Below are 27,600 nucleotides of genomic sequence, written 5' to 3'. Positions count from 1 at the left end.
CAACCTAAGCAGCTTGAAAGAGCAGAAATAACAGGATAGTAGATATTCTAAAAACGCCAGAATGGCGCTACACAATACCCGTATACAAATGACAGGTAGAACGGCATGATCCCTATACCAGAGCAAAGCAAGAGAGAGAGGAAGAAGGACCACTCTCCGCCTAATGACACACGAAGAGTACACCAACCCAAGCTCGAAATGAACTTGAAGAGATGCAACCACAGCCTAACAGACTAGCCCATAGAATGAAGCCGAAGGAGCCAGTGTCAAGAGCCCAAAGGCAAGAGCTAGAACCTGAGCAATGCTTTGGGAATAGCCGGCGGGACAAGAAACATACCAAATGCACACCCAATCCCAAAAAGGGTAATTAGGGGCAATTAGCCTCAAATCGAAACCCGCTGAAGCAGGTAGAAAATGCAGCAGGCAAATGGCCATAGAGACCATAAAGTGGCGCACACAAAAAGCATAGGAGTGCCCCACCGGGCAGAATGAAGCCAAAGTGAGAAACAACCCACAATATAGTCTAGCAGGCAGTAGACTAGGACCACTGCCATCAGAAGAGCCGTCTCGCTGGTGTAGCTTTAACAATAGTAGGTGATAATTTGGAAAAAAGGGATATCCGAAGGAAGTGGCCAACAACACCAAGCTAACGAATGGTGGAGAAGAGTCTCAGAATCCGAGATCAACACTCCAGAAAAGACACGTACAGCGTCGAACACCAAAAAAGGGAACGTATGGCAAATTGGGAAATCACCCCAGTAAGCAGCTGCAAGGAGTAACCTATGGGCAACTTGCAACACTCAGAAAAGCTCCCCCATACATGGAGAAATCGGTCCAAACGTCGCAGCCTCCAAAGAGGTGGCGATGTAGGAGGAGGACTACCAAGGCAACTGGCATGTATACAGAAATGTATAAACATAAAATATGTAGAGACAGAACTAGCCAGGAGCAAGAACATGTCCATACCGGATCATACCTAGTACAGTAAGGACAGGTAGGAGCCGTTTTTGAAGAGGACACAATGAAACCTCCCTAGGAGGTGGATGACCATGGCGTATGCACATGGCACCAGGAAAAAACCTAGAACATTGTACAACGGACCACCAGGCGACGCATACAAGTACCCCACATGGAGTATTCATACCCCAAACAATGGGGAACACCTCCTAGGGTAATAAGCCAAGCCAAAGGAACGCAGTAATGAACTGAACCCGGGAACATGAGTTCCGAGCCGTATGACATTTCCGAGCTGAACCACCAGCTCGACACCACAGTCAGACGACCTGACACAGCAACCTGTGGAACACGGTCACAGCAGGCCAACAGGCAGCTCAAAGCAAAACGCATCCAACGGATGCCAATAAAAGGGTAATCACCCCTGACAGGCCCATGGCAAACAGAGAGCGCAAGGAAAGGATGCGAAATGAAAAAGTACCACCATAGAAGACAGATCTAAGAGGACCTAAATGGGAGGACGAAAGTCTGCCAGGAGACAGTGAACCACCGATTCGGCGTGGGCATCAAACAGCAAAACCCCATCAAAGGGTAAGTCAACCTTTCGCTCCCGGATATTTTCAGGGAAGACGCTATCTCGCAAACAAGCGTGACGCCTTAAGGCAAAAGAACCCGCCATGGCTCGGCCCAAAGAATCCGCAGTATCTAAGGCCGAATGGATGGTTAATTCGGCAAGGTCGCTGCCATCCCGGAGAAGGTGAAGGAGATCAACGCGAGCTCCTTCAGAGGTGGCAGGAAGCAAAGACTCTGCAGAGTCCCACAGGGCAGAGGTAGTCCGAGCCATAACACACTATGTATTCCAGGACTGTAGGGCCACACTAGTGGATGCAAAATGTTCCTACCCCATGACTCAAGCCATCTGGACTCCCGAGAGGGGGGAAGCGTTAGAGGGGGCAGAGAAGGAAAGGCAGTCTGCAACACAAACCCCTGCACATCAGGGTGCACAAAAAGACAAACCGGATCATGTGGAGCTGGGCGGTGGCGGTGCAAAACCGAATGAACCACAGGGTCACCTGAAGCAAGCCAGACCCAGGTACCCAAAAGGGAATCAGAAAGTGAAGCTTCAAAGGGCAGAAGCGGCTCCACATTTCCAGACCCACCGTGAAGGACCTCAAGCATGAGGTCCATAGGTAAAGGGGCAGAAAGGGGTTGCATGTTTAGAATGCGGATGGGCAATGAGAACACCCGCAAAAAAAAAAATTACACCAGCCTTGGTAGCCCTCCGTGGAGGGGACAACAGCTTATCAGTGGGGGAGGGTTGTAAGCTGACCCTCCACAGACAGTGAGGGTGTGACCAATGCCCCACGTAAGTGAGCCCCATGGAAGAATGAGGGTCCTAATGGGGCTCCTGGGGAGGCAAAGAGCCTGCCTGATCAGGGCGCTCCTGAGGAGGCTCCACAAATTCCAAGGGGGACCCTGACAACAATACCTCCGGTGACACAGGGCGAGAGGGAGGAGTAGAACTCTATCCGGAGGCCTCTAGAGAAGAGTCCAGAACTCTGCGCCGATCGTGCCTCGTCATGGGTTGACTCGGCTGCATCTGACATCGAGTCGGCGCCGTCCAGCGCCGAAACTATGAGAAGATCCCCGTTCGAAGTAGGAGCCGGAGCCGGCGAGGCATGCTTTCGGCGCAACCCCGGCGCTGACTCTGCCTTCTCCAAGGCAGGCTCCGACTCCGGGGAAAAAAGCGGAGGCGGAGCAGAGGAGGCAAGTCTCCGGCGCTGGTACAGCGCCGAACCCGGCTCCGGACAAGCGGCCGCCTGCCTAGATCCCAGGGCGTGCTCAAGGCAGGGTTATGAGCACTGGCAACCACCTGCGGCGCCACAGGGGCTTTGCGGTGCGGCAGAAGCGTCATGAGTCATAGAAGGGGACCCGGGTGGGCCACGACCCAACGACTCCATGTAGCCCGTAGAGGGGGACCCAGCCGGGCCACGGCCTAATGACACCACATCTCCGACGTTCCTGGGGGGCAAAGGCTCAATTGGCGCCGGGGGTGAACCGCCTGCGTGTCCATTGGGTATCCCACAAGAAGCGAAGGCGTTGAGGACCCAAGGGAGCCTGAAGAGCCGTGGCATATGCCTCCATCTGGGTCAGAGTCACCCCCACACCCGGAAAGGGCAGATAGGAGGGGGGACGACTGTCTAGAGCGCACGTCCGGAACATTCCGGGAACCCGCACCCCTAATAACAGAAGAAGGAGAGGTCTAAAACCACGGCGACAAGCGCCTCGACTTACCAAGCAGCGAAAGACGGCCCTGGATTCCAGAGGTCGAGCGACGGCGGAACCGGACAGTAGAGGGACCTGCCATTGATGAGGCCGGGGGGGGCGAGACGACTCAGATCGTGACAGCTGTGCCGTTAGAAGCTCCCGCCGAGTCTTCGGTTTCAGGTGTTGGCAAGCTTCGCAGTCCGTGGAGTCATGGTGCTCGCCCAGACACCACATACACATAAGATCGGGGTCGGTTGCAGACATCTCCCATGAAATAGAACTACAAGTTTTAAAGCCCGAAGGCATCGCATACTGTTCCTGACGCGAAGCGTCAAAAAGGAGGCCTGAAAACAGACCAGAGGAACCGCTCACTCCGGTTCCGCATGGCACGCAGAAAAGAAGGAAACTGACGTCAGCGCGCCGGGAGGGACTTATATGCCCTCGCTGACGCCACGTACGTGGACGACATCAAGGCAGGGTCGTGTGGCGCAGTCCCCCGGCGCGCAGAGGTGCTGCTGCAAAAAATTTGCGGATCCAGTCTAACGACTGGGAATATTCTAAGTTAAGGATTCTGCAGCTAGACGTCTATCAGTTCCCAATTCTGTTGCCTAACTCGGAGTTCAACTTGTTATTTTAAAGGACTCTGTACATCTGTGCAGAGAAGGTTGTTACCCAAAGCAAGATAATGTTGCCGTTTCCTGTCATGAGTAGAGTGTATACTGCAGAACTGGGCAATAGACTCTGCTACTGCAACTTTAATAGAGAAGGAGGCAGACTGCCTGACATGCATGGAAACTGGAGAGGTTTAACCCAGAGTTTGAGTTCAGCAGTTCCTTGAGCTGCTGTGAACAGCTTTCACTCACAGAGTGACAAAACCAGATGCTCACGATTACTGACCAGTCCACCAGAACACTGTGGTCATTGGGTGTTAACAATTAGCCAGATGAACAAGTTACATAGCTTTGGTAATTCTCTTTCTGATGGATATTCTATCTAAATAGATTCCTCATCTTTTGAATATTCCCCAGGCCTCAGACTGGATCTAAAAAATATTTAGAAGCCGAACGCACCAGTAGGTGGTAATGTACAATGAGAAATCAGCACCCATCCGGAAAGTATTGTCTTTGTAGTCTCAAATGTCCATAGTACATATACAGATGCACAGTCTTGTAAAAAAAAAAAAAAAAAAAAAAAAAAAAAAAGGGATCCAAATTCTTGCAGACTTTCTTATTCAAGTTCTTTATTAAAGTTTTTCGGCACAAGAAAAATCCAAGAACAAAAAAGGATTCACTTCTTAGCCAGCCAACGCGTTTCGTCTCTTACAATGAGACTTCTTCAGGGCTTCAACGAGAAATGGTAATCACACATCAATACATCATGGTAAATTTCTCAAAAACAGGATATTAAGGTAATTTTCTCTTTGTTCTGACGAGCAGTGTTCAAGAGGACAGAACCCATACAACGTCAGGATTCCCTGTCTGTTAGATAGCTGTATTGCTCATACTGTTTTTGCTGTGCTTACTCTTAGTAGTCTTGGAAAGGTATGGTAACCAGCAGTGTATCCACATCGGCAGTAGGACAGCAACAGTAGGTGGTGTTGTGCAGATCCACAGCAAAGTCCTTCCGCACCAGAAGTGGCATGAGGAGTCACATTTAAGCTCACCCGTGTGTGCGGGTGTCAGTTACTTTGTAGGCTGTTCGTGCCTCAGGCTTATAGCCCATTAGAAGAGAAGCTGCGACCAGTGTGCAGATCTCTAGACTTGGGATCTACTTAGATGGCGATGGAGGGTTAGTGAGAAATCTACGTTTGATAGAATATCCACCTGATAGAGTGTTGCGTTCTAATCTAGGACCCTGATCAATACTGTGACCTTATGCCCCTATACGGCTATAATCCATTCATACCCCTATAATGGCATAAACGATCAGAGCCATATTTTCAGCCATATTTCTGAAACTCACCTCTGCAGTTCATTACAGTAGATGACACAGCAGAAGCCACTATCTTAGATTCCTAGATTACACTCCGAGTTCTTCAACAAGATAAAACTCAGCAACCTGGGAAAGCCCCGCTTGCTATGTTTTGATTAGTAATAGAACTCTAATGAGCACTGAAAGGACGATCACTTCCTAGTGACATCTTTATTGAAGTCTTATGTCCAAAAGCTTACGTCAAACCAGGCACCTTTCAGGTATAAATATTACCAACGTTGCTTTAAGCAAACGCGATGACATCGATGATAGCGATGGTGTGGTGAATACAGGAGCAGAACAGCTGTCCCTTGCAGAGCCCAGCAGATGCAAGCAGCCCACGGACGCTGCCCCTCCTCCTCCTTGACGCGCTGAGAAAGACGGTCTTTTCTCCTGCCGAGAAAATCCAGCTCCGGCGTTTCCAGCCTACTCTTGCGAGTGACTGGGATATCGAGTTCTGAGAGGAGATACAAGACCTCCAACATTCTATTCCAGAGGTATGGTGGTGACTAAACCCTTAGACGAGAATTCTTGAAGCAAACCTTGGCAAAACCAACTTAACTTAAACTGCCACTTACTTACTCCCTCCCAAGTGTTAGGCTTAGGTCAGGTACACTGGGGTAGGCGTAGTTAGAAGCACCAGTTGAGTACGTTAGCCAAATGTATATATATGAATGTATATATTTTATTCATTTTAACCATTATATGGCTAAGAAACCCTATCAATGCTTTTACAGTACTATTTCGCAATCCTCATTCTACTGTACGCACTTTTTATAATAACGAGTCTTGCAATTGTGGCAATTCATTTCTCTTGCATGAGAAGAAAGACTGTTCAATAAATAATACCTTTTATTGAAAACGCCCGTCTCTCTATTCTCTGCATCTTGGTGAAAGTAATCTGCACAACTGACTGAGTAAAATAACGGTCTATTGTTTCACACGACTCTAGAGATTGACTCTTATTCTAAGGAGCAAAGTTGTCATGTTTATGCGGTTGTTGGAAAACTGAATCCCTTCTTGTCTGTGCCAGGGAAGCTGATCACTTCCTATTCAGTCAAGAAAGTTTCCAGTGACCTCTGAGCTAGTTGGTAACAAACCCAATTAAGTTTAGCATAGTCAGTAGAGACCTGGAAGACCGCACTTCTACGTCTACACTGCTATTTATGTTATTCCAATGCGCAGGGCCTATAGGGAAAATAGGAACTACACTACAAGAGCACTACCAAAGGTAAGTAGTTTATTCTTCTGATAGGTACTTCTAACCACAGATTTCTCCCCTTCTCCATGACACCAAAGGAGCCCCTCCTAGGTTGTGGGTTTGTGAATTGGCTCACATCAAAAAGTCCTCCAAGTCAAAGCGGGCAAGGGGCCCTTTCAACAGACCTCGCTGTCTATAAGTAGTGCTCCAGCGAATCCGATAAAGAGGGGTTTGTCCACCTGATGGGGTTTAGTACAATCAAAGTAAAAGCTAAGAGTTTTTTTAGGATTGCAACATATGGAGCCTTTTCTCCCCTTTAGAGAGAGGAGTGTCAGTAAGTGAAGAACACTGGGAGGGTGATGTTTTACCAGACGTGAAAATGAGTTGCCACGTTTGGAAGAAAGAAGGCCCAGGTCCTCAGGACCAGCTTATCTCAAAATAAAGTCAAGTGTGGCGGGTAGACAGCCAGGGGTTTCAGCTCACTCAGACGTCCAGTCGATGTTAAGGATATGAGGCTACCCTACTTAAGGGTGAGAATCCATAATGGACAGGTGTGTGGATGTTCGAAGGGTATGGACATAGGAATATAAGGACTAGATTCATGTCCCACTAAGGCATAATGAAAGTAATAGAAGGAAACATCTGTTGCAGACCCTTCAAAAATGCATCACAGGTGATTTAAATAAACAAGGCGAAGTGGACACCTGCAAAAAAAGTGAAAAAGCAGACAAATAACATTTAACTGTGCCCAAAGAGAGTCTTTACTGAGTTAGAGACAACACAAAATGCAATACTGAAGAGTTTGGACTTAAGCGGATCAATAAGCAGAGTATCACCCATCAAAACACACATTTGTCTCAACGGTAGACAAATACCAATTTAGTCGAGGGACACCAGGCTGCCAAAATGACAACAACCTCAGGAGGAACGTCAAATGCAGTCAACTGCCAATGCTAAATCTCCAAACATGGATGTGAAGATTGAGCAGGCCCAGGTGCAAAACCTCGTCCTGCTGTTGTGACAAAAGTTCCTCCCAAAGCTGGAGCCGAATCAGAGGACAGATGCCCATTCAAAGGAGTTCAAGTACCACACTTTCCTGTTGCAATCCAGTTCCAGTAGGATGACTTTTGCCTGGTTATTCTAAATTTTGAGAACTCTAAGCAGGAGAGGTAGCTGTGGAAAATTGTACAGGAGTCCCGACGTCCACTCCAGGCAGAAAGTATCCCTGAGAGACAGCCGACTGGGAAACTCCATAAAGCAAAAGTGCTGCCATTGTGCTTTCTCGCATTGGTAAAAAAACAAATCAGAGCCAATGTTTTCCCCGTTCGTTGAAGATACCCTGTGCCACCTCTGGTGTAACTGCCATTCATGATCTATTAGGTGTTGGCAGTTGAGTTAGTCAAGCCTGGCGTTTAGAGATCCCGCCAGGTGGTGCACAGTTAGGAAAATTCCTGGGTATTCTAGACAATTCCAGAGGCGTAGTGCTTACTGACACAGAGTCCACAAACCCACCCTTGAGCACCTGCACTAGTCTCCATTTGATGGATGGCAGGAAGGCTTTCAACATCAAGCAGATGGCTAGCAACTCCAAGAGGCTGATATGGAGAAGGGTCTCTAATGGAAACCAAATGCCTCCGATCTCCTCCCTAACTTAGAAATTATTCAAAGGAGCCCGCTGTTCTCTCTAGATGCAGGTCAGTAGTAATCACCTCAAGTAATTTGCAGGCTCCTATGAAATCTGGATGTTGTCGGAGAGATTGCCTTGATGTTGTGCCACAGGGACTTAAGATCTATGGCATGCTTAATCACCAGGATGCAGGAGGACATCAGTCCAAGCTGCCGCAGTCTTTCTTACTGAGATCAAGGACAGATGTGGAAACATCAGGATATAGCTATAATGGCCTTGACACTCCACTCGTGGGGGAAGGCATTCCCTGGGAGAAGGTATGAAACTGCACCGTATCTAGAATAGCTCCAATGAAAGTGAGCATCAGAATCAGGTGAGACTTCGACACAATGATAGCACACCCCAAGTATGTCAACAGGTTTGCCGTAGTCTGGAGGTGGGTGACTATTTCCTGGGGTGAGTATGCTTTCAACAGCCAGTCGTCAAGGTAGGGCAAAACTGGCACCCCTGACCTACAGAGAGGTGCTGCAACCACTACCATCAGTTTTGTGAACACTGGAGTCGCGCTGCTCAGAATAAAGAAGAACACAGGAAACTGGAAGTGCTCCTGGTCCACTGTAAACCTCAAGAAGGGCCTTTGGGCCTGCAAGACGGCGATTTGGAAATGGGAGTCTTGCAGGTCCAAAGCTACCATCCAGTCTCCAGGGAAGCCCTGGGCTAGATTGAGCATTATGATTTTGTCATTTCTCAGAGGGTGAAGGTCTAAAATAGGATGAAGTCCTCTGTCCTTCTTCAGCAGCAGAAAGTAGCAGGAGTAGCAACCTGAGCATACTTTGGATGCCAACACACTCTCCAAGGCCCCTTTGGTCAAAAGGGCCTGTACTTCCTGCCGTAAGAAAGACAGATGGTTCTCCCTCAACGGCCTATGAGGGTGGTGGAAGGTGCGGCAGGGTGAAAATAAACTGAATGGCATAATACTTGTAGGACACATTTGTCCAAGGTGATGGCATGTGACCATGAGAAAAATGTTAGATCCTGCCTTGAAGGACACTCTAAAGAGACTTTGTGGCTGTGGCAGGGGATACTACAGCCACGAAAAGGCTGTAAGTTCTGCTGGGCTGGTTGCAGTCGTAGGAGCTAGTGATAATCGAAATTCTTACCATAGCCACGGAGGAGGCAGAACTGCTTATGGAACAGATGCGCCGGGGCACACAGACCCAGGAAGCACACTGTGGCCGTGCTGTCTTTATTGCACTCAAGAACAGAGTCTGCGTTCTCTCCAGAGGCAAGAGCCATCAAAGGGCATGTCCAAGATAGATTGGACATTCCCAGAAAAGCAGGTAGATTTCAGCCAGGTATGTCTCCTAAGTTCCAGGCTGTTGCCAATCTACCGACCAAGGCTATCTGTAGTATCCAGCCCACAGTAAATCATGAATTTTGCTGCAATGCAGTGATCCTTAATGGCTTACATATGTGTGGTGCGCAAATTATCAGGTACAGCACACCGCACCTGAGCGACAGAATCTGCCAGCTTGTGCCAACGGACGGAAATGCCACGCCGGTGGAGAACATGTGATTCCCAAAGGTATCAAGGTGCTTCGATTGGTCAGGTGGAAGGAAAGACATTGGTGTTGACCTTGCTCATGGATGCCTGCAACACCAAACTTTCTGGAGTAGGATGTTGAGTTAGGAATGCTGGATCTCAGGGGCAGGCAGTGGTTATTCAGTATCTGTGTTTACTGGGTGTCCACGTCAGGGCCTTACCCATATTCTAAGAAGGAAGTCTGTGAGAGCCTCATTGAAATGTAGTAAGGGATCAGTATTAGTTTGTCCGGTTTGGAGGACTTCGGTGAGGACACTGGTTTTCACATCCAAAGTGGGCAGCTGGAGATCAACAACCTCGGCCACCCTCTCCATCACTACTACAAAAGAGATACTTTTTTTCAGTAGCTGGCCTAGGCGGAGAGACTAGACAAGTGCCTGGAAAAATATCAAGTCCTCTGGAATTTGCAGATCATCATGCCAGTTATCAGTATAATGTTGAGCCAATTCCAGCTCTTCATCATAAAGGTCATTATCAGAATCTGTGCCACAAAAGACTGAATGATCTAGGCCCTTCATTAAGACAAGGGTAATGTATCAGAGTCTGACAGGTTGCTGGAACGGTTGCGGACAAGTGGGATCAGAGAGTGGTCATGTGCTCAACGCGAAACAAGGTCGCAGTCTGAGAGCACCATCCACTGCACTTCATTGTCAGGCATCTGCATTGATGCTCCAGGGTCTGGCTTGGGTTGTGGTGCTAAGAGTCATGTCAGCACCGAAGTCTGTGGGGGTCCATAACAGGTTCAAAAGTTCTAGCAGGTACCCAAGGCGGACCTGCCGGCTGAGTTTCAGGGGACTGTACTCACTGTCCCTTGGGACTCGGAGCAGCGCCAAAGGGAGACGGAAGCATGCTGAAGAGATGCAGCATAGGTTTGTGGTACTTGGGAATTTTCTGTGGTGTTACAGAAGGTCCATATTGTCCCAGGACGAGAGTTGGAATCGGCTCAGAGACAGTTTGAGTTTGGGAACAAAACTGAGAGGCACATTTATGCTCCTGCATCGTCTCAGGAGTTCGAGTGGCGCAGAAAGAGACCAAGTCCCACTTGGACTTCTTATGCTGCTTTTCTGACTTACCTAAAGACTTCGACTGACTAAGATTTCCTGCAGGAACGACATATGGAACTTCTATTTGACTTTGACTGTTCATGGTATTTCATCTTCCAGTACTTGTTGATGAAAAGCTTCGCCTCACAGTCCTGAATGGCCTTTGGATTCCTCAAGGCAAGTCAAAACAGGTCTTGGAGTCGTGTTTAGACACTGAGCACTAAAGAAAAATTTGGTGGGGATCAGTCACAAACATTTTCTTGTGACATGCCCTACAAGGTTTGAACCAGATTAATGGGGTGACATTTACTTTCCACACCGTTATTTTAAAGTAAATTTGGCAAGAAACAGTCTTGTGAAGAGACATATTGTAACTCTGAATCTGCGACGGGTCACACAAGAAGGGAACTGACATCGGCAAACATGGATGGTGCTCATATGCAACTCTGCGTGTCACTTCTAAAGTGGAACAGCGTTGGTGCCGCGCCGCCACCTTCTGGTACGCAGAGTTACTGCTGAACCTTTTCTGGACCCAGTCTAATGTCTTAGGAAATATTTAAAAGAAGAGGAGTCTGCGTTTAGAAGTATCTATCCAAAGTTGTTAAGCATACCGATTCAGGGAAGCACCATTAGGTTTACCTTTCCCAGTTAGCATTTATTCGGCAATCCGTGATTAGCTGCTGGAATGTGTGGCCCGGTGCTGTGCCTTACTTAGGGATTCTATATTATCCTAGATCAGCGAGCCACCCATCCCAACTTTGTGCACATCATCTGTATAATGAACAGATTCATAGACCGGAAGATAGCAAAGTAGCCGCGTGCTGCCACAACTATTCTCTATGTACTTGTACAGTAGAACTGATTTCTTCTTACTGAGACTTGGTGACTGTGGTAACTGTTCCCTTCTGTTTGTCTGCGTTTGTCACATACTGATAGACCATGGACCAGTATCTTCGTGCAGCACCCTCTGGCACACAAAAGTGGCAGAATGGCTCAAGAGTGAGCGACTCAGCACATTCAATGCACACAATAGCAGAATTGGTATCCTTTTTTAGGTCGAGCTATTTATAGCTCTGTACTATTGTAGGAGAACAACACTCTTGTACAAGCGGATTTCTCCCAATGCATGTTGTCTACTAAGCATGAAGCTTCGCCAGGCGCGCGCTATGCTCGTTCCCTCCCACTCGCTTGCTCCCCTGCTCCCCCGGCCCCCCATGCCTCGCACCAGACTTCATTGGAATGCGCTCCCAAGCTGCTCCCCCGCCGCTCGCCATATGTTCGTTCCCTCCCACTCGCTCGCTCACCTGTTCCCCCTTCCCCGCCCCCCACACAGCAATGCCAAGAGCTTGTTGCCTTCACTATTTAACAAGAGGTCCTACATTTCCCACAGACAGTCTCAAGTCCATCCTCTCACACACCTTCCTTTCAAGACCCCACTCTCCCTAGGGCTCACCTGGCCTCTCAGCACAGGCTCGGCAGCTATCTCGATGCCGTACTTCATGTGGGTCAGCTCTTCCAGGTTCAGGAAGCCCCAAGCAGATGCACATAACCCCAGAATAACCAGCAGGAGCCGTGGCCTGCCATGTTGGTAAAGCTCTCAACCCCTTCCTTGCTCAGTCAAAGCTGCGCCCGCCCAACAATGTTGATAGGACACAGGCATACACGCAAAGCTTTACTATTGGCTAGATGTGTCGCCAGTCTTACTCACTCTGCTTCAGTTGTCTACTCTCATTTCAATGGACTCCGATTTGTTTTGGTTCTCAGGTGGTCGGAGCTAATTGGTCCGAGTCACGTCTTCTGGAACCAATAACACTCACAGGCCTGTCTGTACTGTACAAATTAGTGCCAGGAATGTAAGCTGCGGCCCGGCCTCCATAAGTGACGTCACCTTGCCGCAAGAAAGACTAGGCCATCAATCCTGCCTTAGCACTCCCATGCATCTACTGAGAGCACCTCTCAACCCTTTGTAGCGGGTTGGTGGGTGAGGCTCACTTTTAAGATGACAACGACCCCCCACCCCCCTTTTATTTCTAACCAACTATAAAATGAATTAGCCTGTCAACTGTATATTTGAATAAGTAGACTCAGCGTACACTAGATACACATTAATTTTAGTGCATGCCGTCTGTAGCAAATTTGTGTACATGGGACCGGTCATGCTTCACTCGAAACCTTTATGTACAGCTGCAACAGATGAGCAGTTATTCATTCAGAGCCGCTGCTGCGGCCATTTCAGAACAGTGCGGATCTCAATCTCTATGCAATAAGAAAGCGACCACGTTGTAGCTGCAAAGGGCGTGAATAAGAGGATTGCCTGTGTAACACCCCAGGACAAAGTGCCACCCTGCCGCTACGAGAATGAGGAGGCTCGACACCAAATTTCGTCCTTTAAGGGTTGCCCGATGCCTCTTTAACTTAACGATTCAGAAAAGGGGGTGGTGATGGACAGAGTATCTGAATTAAGCAGAACACTCCTACCCAGTCAACAGATCAGGGCTTGATCCATCACCGTTTTTTAGCTCACTGCACCATCCCAGCTCAGTCCCTTTCTCACTGCACCATCAGGAGTCAAGCAAGCCGGGCCGAAGACGGCTGAAATGCCAGAAACCGGTCCCCGGTAGCTTGTCTCCTTTCTGGTGAAGAATTGGCTTGGTAGTTTAGTCTGCCCTGTTCCCATGATGCACTGGGCCAGGGACAGACTGATTTGCATATAGCCAGGTTCTGAGCTGGGATGGTGCAGTGAGATAAATAACAGTGATGGATCAAGCCCTGATCTTTGGACTGGGTAAGAGTGGTCTGCTTAATTCAGACACTCTGTTCATCACCACCCCCTTTTCTGAATCTTTAACTTAAGCCATAATCTCAAGGGAGCAAAGGTGTGCAGCATTCAAGCGTTTTCAAATGCTTCACTTTTGCCATAAATCCTGCCTTAGCACTCCAGTGCATCTACCGACAGCACCTCTCAACCCTTTGTAGAGGGTTGGCGGGTGAGGCTCACTTTTAACAACGACCCACCACCCCCCTTTTATTTAAAATCAACTATAAAATGAATTAGCCTGTCAACTGTATATTTAAATAAGTAACGCCACTGCACCACTCAGCGTCACTGCGCCACTCAGCGTCACTGCGCCACTCAACGCAACAGCACCACTCAACGCAACAGCACCACTCAACGCAACAGCACCACTCAACGCAACAGCACCACTCAACGCCACAGCACCACTCAACGCCACAGCAACACTCAACGCCACAGCAACACTCAACGCCACAGCAACACTCAACGCCACAGCATCACTCAGCGCCACACCATCACTCAGCGCCACACCATCACTCAGCGCCACACCATCACTCAGCGCCACACCATCACTCAGCGCCACACCATCACTCAGCGCCACACCATCACTCAGCGCCACACCATCACTCAGCGCCACACCATCACTCAGCGCCACACCATCACTCAGCGCCACACCATCACTCAGCGCCACACCATCACTCAGCGCCACACCATCACTCAGCGCCACACCATCACTCAGCGCCACACCATCACTCAGCGCCACAGCATCACTCAGCACCACTGAAGTCCACAGCATCACTCGGGACCACTGAAGTCCACAGCATCACTCAACGTAACAGCAACACTCAACGTAACAGCAACACTCAACGTCACAGCAACACTCAACGTCACAGCAACACTCAACGTCACAGCAACACTCAACGTCACAGCAACACTCAACGTCACAGCAACACTCAACGTCACAGCAACACTCAACGTCACAGCAACACTCAACGTCACAGCAACACTCAACGTCACAGCAACACTCAACGTCACAGCAACACTCAACGCCACAGCACCACTCAACGTCACAGCAACACTGAATGCCACAGCATCACTCAGCACCACTGAATACCACAGCATCACTCAGCACCACTGAACGCCACAGCATAACTCAGCACCACTGAAGGCCACAGCATCACTAAACACCACTGAATGCCACAGCATCACTCTGTGCAACCATTCAACAACAACTGATTCTAATATGTTCTCTCAATGTTTCAAGCTTTATTACAAATGTCACAAAAAGATGTTAATATTTCACTGCTGTTCTTGGATTTTCATCACAATAAAATACACTGAACATAATCTTCCCAAAAGTTATTTACAAAAGTTTAAGCTATTGCCATTATAAATTACAATAACTTTTATGTAAGTATTAATTACTAAAAAAATAAAAGCCATTGTTATTTGTAATATTAATACATCTAGGTCATGTAAATAAATACAACACATATTGCATTACAAATGCTATAGGTGTCAAGTTTGCGAAAGTTAAAACTATTGGCATTGTAAATGACAAAGCTATTAATTTAGTTATTTTCAAAACCAACACATAAATAAAATATTTGTCATTTACAATACCAATAGCTCAAACTTCCCTAATGCGAGACCTACTGCATTGCAAATGCTTGTTTACTCTTCAGCTAGAACACATGAGCATAACACAAGCCCTTAACTATACAGATTTCTTATACATACAGTAGTATCCTATTTTGGCAGAGTATACTAAAGCAGTGTGGTGATGTGTACCTTAGAATGAGATCCTTAGCTTTTTCAGAAATTGGCACTTCAGGTGGAAAAGTAAGTGTCTCTTTCCAGTTCATAACCTTTTTATATGTTTCTTGCGCTGCCTCAGAGCAGAATGGTGGGAAACCTGAAATATACAAATATTAAAGATTAGACATAGAATTCCACAAGGCTCATGAGCCAGAAAGATAGTTTAGAACCACATACCTTTTGACCACGCCATCATTAATAAATACATTGCTTGAGCTCAGGGCATGTCCCCACATCAGCTTGTGATGGCAGTGATGATGCCAGTGGTGATGTCAACAATGCCGTAATTGGTAATTTTATCATGTTAGAGATCATGAGCAGTTGATGGAACCGATGGGAGCTAATGTTGCATAGCTACCTTAACTGATAAGTTAATGTAACTGATTTATAGCTAAGGTTTTGCAGTATATTAAAATTATTAATGGGCATAAATAATCAAAATGCCCCCAGAATACACTGTGCATGACCTTTGGGTAGGCACAGCTGTGGCTCAGTACAGGGCATGTTCATGCCTGGCTCCCACAACAAAGCCCGCAGGGCAGGATCTACAGCTGTGCCCATCTGTCTGCCCATGCATAGTAGGGTAGTGGTCTCAGGGAAGGCCTGCTCCCACTCTCTGTAGTCCGTGTCCCTTTTGGCTCCAAAGGATTGTAAATAAAAGGACATTTCTTAAAGGTACATGAGTTTTGTGAGCATATGCTGCCACTTTTACAGTGCTTTGCACTCAATCTCTCTGTCCCCCGAACAGAACAGGCGAAGCATGATCTCTGACTAAGCATTTCAAGTGATGCACCCAGTTCTAGGGCCCTCAAAGCCACTGTGCTGGTCCTTCATCCACACAGTGTGGATAGAGGGTGCTGGGTGTGGCCTTAGTCCTGCCATTCATAGAAGAACCCTGGTGTAGGGCATGGCATAGAGCTATGCACTACGAAGAGTTGCCATAAGCAAAATCCATCTCACAGTGCATTTGGCTGTCTACAGTGGGCACTGGGTTCAAGGAAATTCTGAAATTTAAATAATTACTGTTAGACCTGGCACCATTGGCGTGGGTCTCCCTTTCATTTTTGCTGTTGCCTCATGTATTTTTGCTGGTGTTAGATGCTTTGGGCACTGTGCCACTTCTATCCAGTGCCACAGTGCAAGTGCTCCCTATTGTAAGTTGATGTATGGATTAGTGATCCCATGTTAGGCTATTTTGGTTTACTTGTCAGACCCTAGTCTAGTGCACTGAGTGTGCCAGGGCATGTAATCCAAATACTGCTGGTGGGCCTGCAGCACTGGTTGTGCCACCCACAGAAGCAGCCTTGTAAAATGTGTCTAAGGTCTGCCATTGCAGAGCCTGCGTGCAGTCTGATACTGTCATGCTGACTGGGCAAGTGCACCCACTTGCCAGTCCCTAAACCTTCCCTTTTCTTCATATCAGTCACCCCTATGGTAGGCCCAAGGGCAGGGTGCAATGTAAGTATAAGGTAGGACAAGCCCTGATGTGTGTGGCATGTTCTAATAGTGAATTACAGCCATTTTCGTTTTTCACTATTGCAAGTCTAGCTGTTCTCCATAGGCCAGAATGGGTGTTAGAATTGTTACACTTTATAATCCTAACAGGCTCAGAGAACATGGTAGAAATTCGAGTTTAGTATGCCTGAACACAGAATAATAAAATACATCTTTTAGTAAAGTTTATTTTAATATGCTGTGTTTGCAAATACCACTTTTAGAAAGTAGGTATTTGCTTGTCTAAACATTCAAACCTGCCTCTGCTAGGATGTGTATTCCTATGTCTGGTTGCTGTGAGTGACAGGGCTTGGGAATTCCAGGAGACAGGCTGAGTCACCCAGTGGTGAATAGAGAGATCTGCATCTAGATGGGAGGGAGGAGTGCACCTAATTCTGAATAGGGCAGTGCCTGCCTTCCACAATGCTGGCTCCACCCCCTGGGGAGCGGCTGATGTCTCTGCCCTGCAGACTGAAAGAAGAGAAGGAGTCCTGTAAACAAAGTGCTCCTGGACTGTACTTGCCTTCCACAATGCTGGCTCCACCTACTGTGGGGCATCTGATGTGCATGCCCTGCACTGTGAAAGGAAAGGAGAAGTCTGGTAAACAGAGTGCTTCAGAACTGGTTTGGACTGGGCAAAGGCCCCTCTCCCCTCAGAGAACAAAGGATTTTGGGGTATATATTGGGACCCTGCTCCCAAGAAATTAGATCACTTTTGGACTACAAGAAGAAACCTTTACTGAGGAGAGGAATCTAAAGAAACTGAGGAGAGACTATTCCCAAGCTGAAGTGCTGCTTGGAGGATTGGTCTGCAGTGGTTGCCTTACTGCCAAAGGAAGGGGGAAGGAACTTTGTAACTTTACTTTCAACTTGTGAACGATCTCCAAGGGCTTTGGAAAGAGCTTGCCTCCTGTTGAAGTCTCAAGGACAACAGACTTCAACCCCAAGCTCCCCAGAGTTCTTTTGGAAGTGCCTGCTGCTGTTTTGGGCCTTCTGAGGAACTGCGTGTTGCAAGGAGCTGGAAGTGCGACTCAACGAGAAGAAGCGTGTCGTCGTCGCTGTGCCTGCCGTTGCAACTACGGAGAAAGGAGGGTGTCGCCGCTAGAACTGTCGCACTGCACCGCATTGGTGAGAAGCGTGCCGCAACGAATAGGAAGCGTGTCGCCGTCGCTGCTGTCGCAACTCCAAAGAAAGAGGGTGTCGCCACAGGAGGTGTCGGACTGCACCGCATCAGGAGAAGAATCTCGCAACGAGGTCGGAGCGGGTTTGTCGTCGCTGTGCCTGCCGTCGCAACTCCGGAGAAGGAGGGCGTCGCCGCTGGAACTGTCGCATTTCACCGCATCGACCAAGAGCACCTCGCATCCCCGAGAAGAGCGCTGCAGTCGGAGCTGCTGCCGTCGCATCTGGGATGTCGCCGCTGTAGTTGTCGCATCGAGCGGAAGCTTCACACATCGTGGGAGAAGAGCGTCGCCCCTGGAGCTGCTGCCGTCGCATCGTAGATGTCGCCGCTGTAGACCACGCATCAGACCGAGAACTTCTCGCATCCCCGAGAAGCGTGTCACATCTGGAAGATATTCACGTCTTTATTTCTTTGCACCTGAACTTTGCCGCATTTCCCATTGCTGCGACATTGCTTGTAGTGGAAGCGCAACACAACCTAAGGTACATTGACACAGAGTGTCGAACCTAAGAACTGAACTAAGCTTAAATCTACCATCTTTAAAGTAATCGTAGTGTGTATTTTTGTCGTTTATGGTCTTGTGGTAACTCTATATAAAGTCTAGTCATTTTTGATATAATACCTGTGTGGTGCCCATTCGTAGTGTTGTCACTGGGTTACTGTATGTAGTCACAACTGCTTAACTTACAACGCCTCTGAAATAAGCCTTGACTGCTCCCGCCACGCAACCTAGAGGGTGAGCAGGGGTTATTTTACATGTGTAATCCCCTTTCCCTGATTAGAGGAGAGGGTCCCTGTTTGTCACAAGTACCAACCTGTGCCAACCAGAGACCCCCAAATCTAACAATTACGTAAGTGTTCTAAGCATAATCTGGCACGAACATCAACATAGGCTTTTGAGATTCCTAAATAGCGATTTTTAAAGAATCGCTATTTAGGAATCGCAAAAGCCTATGCATGTAGGAATCGCTATAAAAATAGCGATTCCTAAACATTCCTTAATTGCTACTCGCAAATTGCGAGTCGCAATTAAGGAATGCTGTCCCATTCATTCCTATGGGCCTGCAGGCCCATAGGAATGAATTAGAGATTGCATGAGCAATTTGCGAGTACCAGTAGGCAAATTGCTCATGCAATATCAAGGGTGCGAGGGTGTCAAAATGACACCCTGTTGCACCCCTGAAATTGATCTCTGCACATATGTTGCACACACATGCCCTAAGGGCATGGGTGCGCGCAACATGAAACTTTAAAAAATGCACAAAAGTGCTTTTTTCAAAGTTTTTGCAAATTACCAAGCAGTTCAACTTCATGGTAATTTGCTACTCCTATTAGCGAAATCGCTAATTTTTTAACTTTCATGTATTGCATTTAAGGAATCTCAATTTGGGATTCCTTAAATGCAATTGAAATTTAAGGAATCGCAATTTAGAGAACCTTAAATTGCGATTTTTGCATTTGGGATGATGCATCCCAAATGCAAAAATACCGGTAGCAAAGGGGCGGATTACGAGAATCTGCCAGTTTGCGACCGGTTTTTGGTTTGATGCATAGGGCCCTAAATACGGTCTTTTGCACACACACTTCAAAATCAAGTAATCATTGTAACACCAATAATGCGTCAATTAAATTATAACTAGATAAAATCAAATAAAAATGTCTTAAGCTTGTACCACTTGACACCCAAGTGCTTGTTTTCAAGTTAAGGCGGAGTTCACACTACACATTGGGGTTATGTCGACTGTGTGGGTCTGTGCCTAAAGTTTTATGTACAGCAGCATACAGTGTAATTCGTTTTTCATTTCTCTCTCTTAGGTTCCAAATACAAAGAAGGAAACGACCAACGACTTTGGTTACATTTATAAAGCATGTCTTACGGAAGGAAAAACATATGTTCTTCAACCTTCTCCAGATGCTTCTGCTCCAAGATGAGTTTGAATGTTTTTGATATAACCTAACACTACGTTTTGCAGGTTAACACAATGTGAGGCAGATCTACAGTTTGACCACATAGACAATTTTTTGATTCAGCTAGCTTAATTCTTTCCAGCAAGGTGCTTAGTGGAAGGGATCAACTTCTGGTTAGAGCAAAGCATCTTCTTTCTCTGTGGTTTATCAATTTGACCAAGTTTACTGATACCCGAGAGGAGATGTCAAAAAGGCCAGACAGATTTGAGGAGAAAAATAATGTTTTACTTTTTTTGGACAAATATACGTATGCAAATTGTTGATTTATGATTTCATTCATACTTTTTTGGGACTTTCGCCATAAATTTGAGTTGTTTGCTGTCAGGTATAAATGAAGCTGTTTAGTCTCCATTCTTTAATTTGGTGCCATATTCGGACTTGCATTCCATCATGAAGTGTTTGTTGCAGGATTTGACTACCCGATGTGAGCTTTGCAAACAATCTTTTTTGTCCATATTTTATGAGTCTAATTGGCACTTGTCCATGATGGATGCAAATCTAATGTCTGCCTCCAATGAGATTGTGGGGAATCCTGGTGGAATTGTCCCCCAGAATTCTCTTTCATGGCAGCTTATTTGTCTTGTTGTGGCTAAGCCCCAGAGTTCAGCTCCATAAGGCAACTGACTCCCTGCTTTTGCCTATGTCAATGTACGTGGAAAAGTCGTGTCCATGGAGAGGTATCAATCTCATGATCACAGTAGGTGTGGTTGCAGACTTCGCCAATGCAAATTTGAAATGGACTTTTCATTAAAGGTTGTTTGCAATCCTAACACTTAAAAAGGTGAAGGTAATAACTTCTAGTTTATTGCACTGTATTAGGAAAGTATTTTTTTTTTTTGTCAAAAGAGGCAAGATGGCTGCCGTGGCGTGGGCTGTGTGAACAGCTCGCTCCCTGCTCCGAGTTCCCGGGGGGGGGAAATGTTCTACATGTAGCTGGATTTCCTCGACCTTTGGAAGCGTCTACGGTACCTGAATTTTATCGCAGCAAATAGCGAGCAAGTAGCGTGAAATTGACATTGAGCGGCTCCCTGACTCATTCGACTCAGCTGGAAGTTCTCCTTACCTGTTCCCGCAGTCCGTGGTTCGTGGATGCTTGTTGGTCTGTTCCTCTCTCGGCGGTGTGCCCCGTTGTGGCGTCTCCCCGTGCGGGTATTTGGTCCCCAAGCTTCATGGTTCGTGGTCGTGGGGGTACTCTAAAAAAGAAAATGCCGTCCAAGGAGCCGACTAAAACGGTTACAAGGAGCACCGCAACAAAAACTGCCGTAGCTGCCGCAGGAGCCGCGGGAGGAAACAGTTCAGGCATGGTGTCGGCGGGCGGAAAGAAAATACCAGTAAGCACTAATGCTGATACGGATACACCCGCCTCAATGAAAGGGAGGGTTTTGACTGTACCAGCGCTCTTTAAGAAACAGACTGCTAGAAACTGCAAGGAGGGCGATATGAATTAAACTGATAGAACCGGCAGAGCAGAATTCTGATGAGGTGTTAAAGATTGTAAGTGATAATATCATCGACGGTGGGCTAATGCGGCTTGGTATGAGGGACTTAGCCTCAGGAGATAGTCGCATTATGGGAGATGGAGTCCCCATAGAACTACAGGGTGGTACAGTGCCGGATTCTAGTGCTGGTGCGACGCCGGGTAATATAGGAGCGTCTGAGATGACTGATGTTTCATCAACACCAGCAGAATTGGAGAACTTTGTACCACAAGAAGCAGTGGAAGTAGCAGAGAACTTTTTTTCTTTGTCTGATCCCTCTTCAGACGAGACCATGAACCATAGTAAAGATTGGGCAGACTACGGCGAAGAAAGTAGTTCTGTCGAAGTTGAATCTGAGGAATCAAGAGTCAATGTAGTATCGCCAAATTCAACTGCTTCCACCGTTAAAAGGCGAAAGAAAAAGGGCTCGCTGGTAGGATCAGTGACGACTCTGCTGAAACATGTCAAGGCCCAGAAACAGTTACTTCTGCATCATTGGAACTAACCGAACAAGTGGAATTAATAACTGGAGAAGGTTCCGGAAAAGAGATCATTCCAGTGAACCAACAAGAGATAACCCTTACTACAATTTAACATACTATGATGACTCACCGCGCCGAAAGTTATTTAGAAAATCAGCGTACTCAGGCAACTTGCTCTAAAAGTTAAAACTATTAAACTTTGCACTGAGACGGCTAGTAGAGTATCAGAGGCTGAGGCAAGAATTTTGGCACTGGAGGAAGAGACTATGGCACAAAAGCATGAACTCGAGAGTGTTAAAGCGCATAAAGAGGATATCTCATATAAACTGGCTGGGCGGGAAAATCAGGCACGGAGGAACAATTTGCGCTTCCTCGGAATACCAGAGAAAAAGGAAGGGGCGGATGCAAGAAGATTTATCATCAAACTATTGACTGAAGCATTTCCCGACTTCACATCCTGGGACTGGTCAAAAGAAGTGCATAGAGCGCGCAGATGCCCGTTTAGTATAAGAAAGCCTAGGCATGCCCAGGAGGAATATCCTAGGGCTATACTAGTCTCTTTCAATAATTTTCTCGCCAGGGAAGAAATTTATAGTCTAGCCCGTCCCGATAAAATCACGGCCAAGAACTGCGTATTTTTCGTACAACCCAATTTCTGCCAGGCCACAGTTTCCCAGCGCTGGCATTTAAGACAGTTAATCCCAGAATTTCAAACGAAGGGGGCTACTTTTTTTTTGCAAAATCCAGCTAAATAAAAAATAGTGATCAAAGGGCAGATTACATTTTTCCTTTCTGAAATCAAAGCTAAGGAATACTTAGATTCTCTATGAGGTGTAAAAAACAAGGCTCTGATCAACTATCAACTAAGAAGCTTAGTTAGAAGTCTAGCCACTAAACATAGATTTGGTATTGTTATTGGGATGTGAATATCGGCTGAGCTGGTCTATGTTATACAATCTAGGCTATATGTATGCTAAATATATGCTAGATGTAGGTTATATGTATTCATTGGGATGCTCTTTGATTGCAATATGGTTTGATTTCTTTTTCTCGTTTTTTTTCTCCCCCAGGGGTGCCCGTGGGTGGGGGGACATGGCACTCCATACTTAACAGGAAGGATTAGTTACTTACCTGTAATCCTAGTTCTCTTCCAGGGGTATCCTCATCAAAGTCATAAGCATTAGAATATTCCCGCCCATGCGCGGGACCCCGGAAACAATATATTATATGTGCCCCACATATATATAGACATATATATATATATATATATATATACATATATATATATATATATATATATATATATATATATATATATATATATATATATATATATATATATATATATATAAGCAATTGCAGCCAAATAAAACAGTAGAGCTGGAATATGCTGTGAAGAATTTCCACCATACATGTGTATTTGCATTAAAAACATGAGAAACAACACCAATGCTTGTTTAGAAACTGTTTTAATGCTTAGAAAGTAGTAGAAATTCTTATAACACACTGTAAGCATATACAGCTCCCAGGCTGCATTGCAAATACCCAGTCTAAAAAGACTGAAAAGCTAACTTGTAGCTGCATGAACTAAAACGGACGCCGTGCCTTTAAGGCACCTCTGCCTCTAGCTTCCCATCATGCCTCAGGGGTTACAGTTAGGTCAGTTGTTCTTTTCGGAGACTGAAAACCAAACCATGGTAATAACAGGTTAAAACATCTCCTACTTAACAAACAAAGTCCTTTGCCCGGGGAGGCGGGAGGGTTGCTTATGACTTTGATGAGGATACCCCTGGAAGAGAACTAGGATTACAGGTAAGTAACTAATCCTTCTCTTCCAGGGGATCCTCATCAATAGTCATAAGCATTAGAATAGAGTAGCGAGCCTCACCTCATCCCTGCGGGCAAAGGAATCAACAGATAACATTCATATTCGTAGGCCCAAAAGTAGGCCTTATTCTACCCAAATAGGTTTCTCAAGGAGGCTTGCCCTACTTGAGACTCCGCTCTGGAATCGGACTCTAGGCAATAATGCCTTGTAAAGGTATGGACTGATTTCCATGTTGCAGCCTTGCATATTTCTGACATAGGAATGTCATGTAAAAACGCTATTGTGGCTGCTTTTCCTCTAGTGGAATGAGCTTTGGGTGATTGTAACAAAGGTTTGCCAGCCAGCTGGTATGACAGCCTGATACAGGAAACAATCCATCTGGAGATGGATCTTTTGGCTGCTGCAAACCCCGTCCTCATTGAACCATAATTGACAAAGAGTTGGTCTGTCTTTCTGGTGTCCTTCGTCTTTTCTAGGTAAAACTTTAGTACCCGTTTAAGATCCAACGAGTGCAACGACCTCTCAGCTGGGGTCGATGGGTTAGGAAAGAACGATGGAAGGGTAATCGTTTGATTTATATGAAAATCCGAGCCCACCTTTGGAAGGAAAGATGGATGAGCCCTCATTACCACTCTGTTGTGGTGAAACACAGTGTAAGGTTCCTTGGTGCAGAGTGCTTGTATCTCGCTAACCCTGCGCGCAGAGGTTATTGCCACCAAGAAGGCCGCCTTCCAAGTGAGATGCTGCAAGGAGGCCTTGTGTATAGGCTCAAACGGTGTAGACATCAACCTGGAGAGAACCAGGTTCAACTCCCAGGGAGGAGAAGGATTTCTCACAGGGGGATAGACCTTCTTCAACCCCTGAAGGAAATCCTTAACCACTGGAACTTGAAAAAACGATGTTTGTGTAGGTGATTTCCTGTACGCTACTATGGCAGATAGATGAACTCTAATAGAAGCGTATTTCAACCCTGATGTAGCCAAGGAAAGGAGGTATGGAAGGACTACCTCTTCTTGTCCTTTGGTGGGATCAAAGCCATGGTCCTTATACCAAATGAAAAATCTTTTCCACTTGAACGCATAAGACGCCCTTGTGGAAGGTCTTTTGGCCTCTTTTAAGATATGCATACATTCCGGAGGCAGATTTAAGTGTCCATATTGCAAGACCTCAGGAGCCATGCAGTCAGGTTCAGTGACGGGAGGTTGGGATGCAGGATCCTCCCGTTCATCTTGCTCAACAGGTCTGGCCTGCACGGCAGGCGTCTGTGTGGACACAGCGACAGATGTAACAGGTCTGGATACCACCATTGTCGCGGCCAATCCGGAGCTATCAGGGTCATGTCCATGCTCGATCTGATGAGCTTGGCCACCACCTTCGGAATCAGTGCCAGAGGAGGAAACGCATAGGCGAACATTCCTGTCCACTCCAACAGGAGAGCGTTCCCTTGTGTCCCTGGCCGGTGGAACCTGGACGCGAAGGCGTGGCATTTGGCGTTTTCGTCGTCCGCAAATAAGTATTTCTGGACGACCCCAGCAACGGAAGAGTTCTTCGACTACTTCGTCGTTTAGCACCCAGTCTGGCTGATCTTCGAAGTGCCTGCTGAGCGCGTCTGCTTTTGTGTTTAGCTCGCCTGGGAGGTGCACTGCCACCATCGACAGTCCCCGAGCCAGAAGCCAGTGCCAGATTGTCTGGGCCTCCAGAGACAGAGGGCGAGATCGAGTTCCTCCCTGTTTGTTCAGATAGAACATAGTTGTAGTGTTGTCCGTCTGAACCAGGATTTTGTCCGTTTTTATTGCTGGAAGGAACGCTTTGAGCGCCAGATGAACTGCTCGAAGCTCCAAACTGTTGATGTGGTATGTCTGGAGGTTGGTCGACCAACGACCCTGAATCTGAAGATGACCCATGTGAGCACCCCAGCCTTCTAGAGATGCGTCTGTTACCACAGACAGCGAAGGAAGAGGTTGCTGAAAAGGGACTCCCTGCAGGACATTCCGAGGGCGAGTCCACCACTGTATGGAGGTCAATGCTGCTTGAGACAGGTTGATTCGATCCTCCCAATCTCCTGTCGCTTGGTCCCACTGATCTTCCACAGACTGTTGTAGAGGCCGCATCCTCAACCTGGCGTTCGGTATTAGGAAGATGCAGGACGCCATGGAGCCCAATAGAGATGCTACTTCTCGCACCTTTGGACGAGGAAACTGAAGCAACTTTTTGCATTTCTGCCCCATGGAAGATAGTCTCTCCTGCGAAGGAAACGCTCTTCCTAAATTTGTGTCCAGAACTGCTCCCAGATAGTGGATACTTTGCGTGGGATGCAGGACCGACTTTTCTGTGTTCACGTGGAGGCCGAGCCTGTGCAGTTGTTGGAGACACAGGTGACAGTCTTTGGTGACTTGACGAGGTGACGAACTCTTCAAGAGCCAGTCGTCTAGATATGGGTACACAAAGAGACCTCTTTTGTGAAGACACGCCGCTACCACTGCCATGCATTTGGTGAAGACCCTTGGTGTGGATTTGAGACCGAAGGGAAGCACTTTGTACTGGTAATGCTTGTTCCCTACCAGGAACCTCAAGTACTGTCGATGACCTGGTGTAATAGGAATGTGGAAGTACGCGTCTTGTAAATCCACCGAACACATCCAATCTCCGATCTGTAGATGAGGACATATTTGGTGAAGTGCCAACATGCGAAACTTCTCTTTGACCACCACCTTGTTGAGGAGCCGAAGATCCAAAATCGGTCTGAACTTGTCCTCTTGATCTTTTTTGGGGACTAGAAAATATCTCGAATACACTCCTTTCCCCCTTTGGGATGGGGGTACCTCTTCGATTGCGTTTTTCTTTAAGAGGACGCTCACCTCCCTTTTGAGGAGCTTTAGTTGGTACGAGCGAGTCTTTTTTGGAGGAATCGGTTGTGGTCTCTTCCGGAAACGTAGCGCATATCCATTGCGCAGTATATTCAGCACCCACCGATCTTTTGTGATGCTGACCCACTCTGCCAGGTGTTGTGAAGCACTTCCTTCCACTGGAGTGGGTAACGACGCCAGGGAAACCACTGCTCAGGCCTTGCCTCCTCTAGGCGTGGTAGAGGACTGATGATGCCCGCCTCTGCCTCTGCCCGATTTTCCTCCTCTGTATTGCGGCTTTCCTTGTGGCTTGCTTTGAGACCATTGAGGGGTTTGAACCCTCTGTTGTCCTCCCCGGTTCTTGTTGGTCTTGAAGCGTCGTTTGAACGGTTCTTTCTTTTTTTCCAGACCAACCGCCTTCACTGTGTCTAACTCCGTCTTCATACAGGTCATTTCCTGATCGGCATGCTCTCCGAAGAGTGAAGATCCGGAAAAAGGTAGATTGAGGATGCGCTGCTGGGCATCTGGTTTGAGTCCAGTTAAACGCAGCCAAGAGGATCTCCTCGCACATACCCCATGTGAGTAGGCATGTCCTGCTAGAAGGGCGTTATCTGCTGATGAACTAATCATTTGGTTTGCCACCAAACAGCCCTCCGTCACTGTCTCCTCAAAGTCCTTCTGGTCCTCCTTGGGCAATTTCTCCTTGAATCGTTCCATGGAGTCCCATAGGGCTCTATCGTACCTTCCCAGAAGGGCTGATGCACTAGAGACTTTCAGGGATGAAGCTGCTGTGCTGCATACCCTGCGTCCCCAAGAATCTTGCGTCTTGCTGTCTTTGTCAGGCGGGACCGAAGAAGAAGGAGCGACAGTGTGAGTCTTTTTAGCTGAGGCTACAATGACTGAGTCCGCCGCAGGCTCTCCCTTAACAAAGATAGGATCTGACTCGGCCGGCCTATATTTCTTCTGGATACGTGCTGGTACCGCCTTGATCGGTGCTGGCGTGAGGAAAACGTCTTTGATTGGATCCATTATCCCTGGAACCAAT

General features: G+C 47.1%; 1 protein-coding gene across 1 annotated transcript in view; it reads right to left on the bottom strand.

The window, feature by feature from the left end:
- STK38 (serine/threonine kinase 38) overlaps positions 1–27,600 on the bottom strand; it is a 395,034-nt gene that overhangs the window by 89,067 nt on the left and 278,367 nt on the right. The window contains exon 10 of the mRNA XM_086923099.1: positions 15,253–15,376. Within this exon, the coding sequence (XP_086779225.1) occupies positions 15,253–15,376 (124 nt within the window). The remainder of the gene's footprint in view (positions 1–15,252; positions 15,377–27,600) is intronic.

Source organism: Lissotriton vulgaris, chromosome 5 (assembly GCF_964263255.1).
Source record: "Lissotriton vulgaris chromosome 5, aLisVul1.2, whole genome shotgun sequence".
Taxonomy (NCBI): Eukaryota; Metazoa; Chordata; class Amphibia; order Caudata; family Salamandridae; genus Lissotriton; species Lissotriton vulgaris.
The sequence above is the reverse complement of the archived record's forward strand: the minus strand, read 5'-3'. Positions and strand labels throughout refer to the sequence as shown.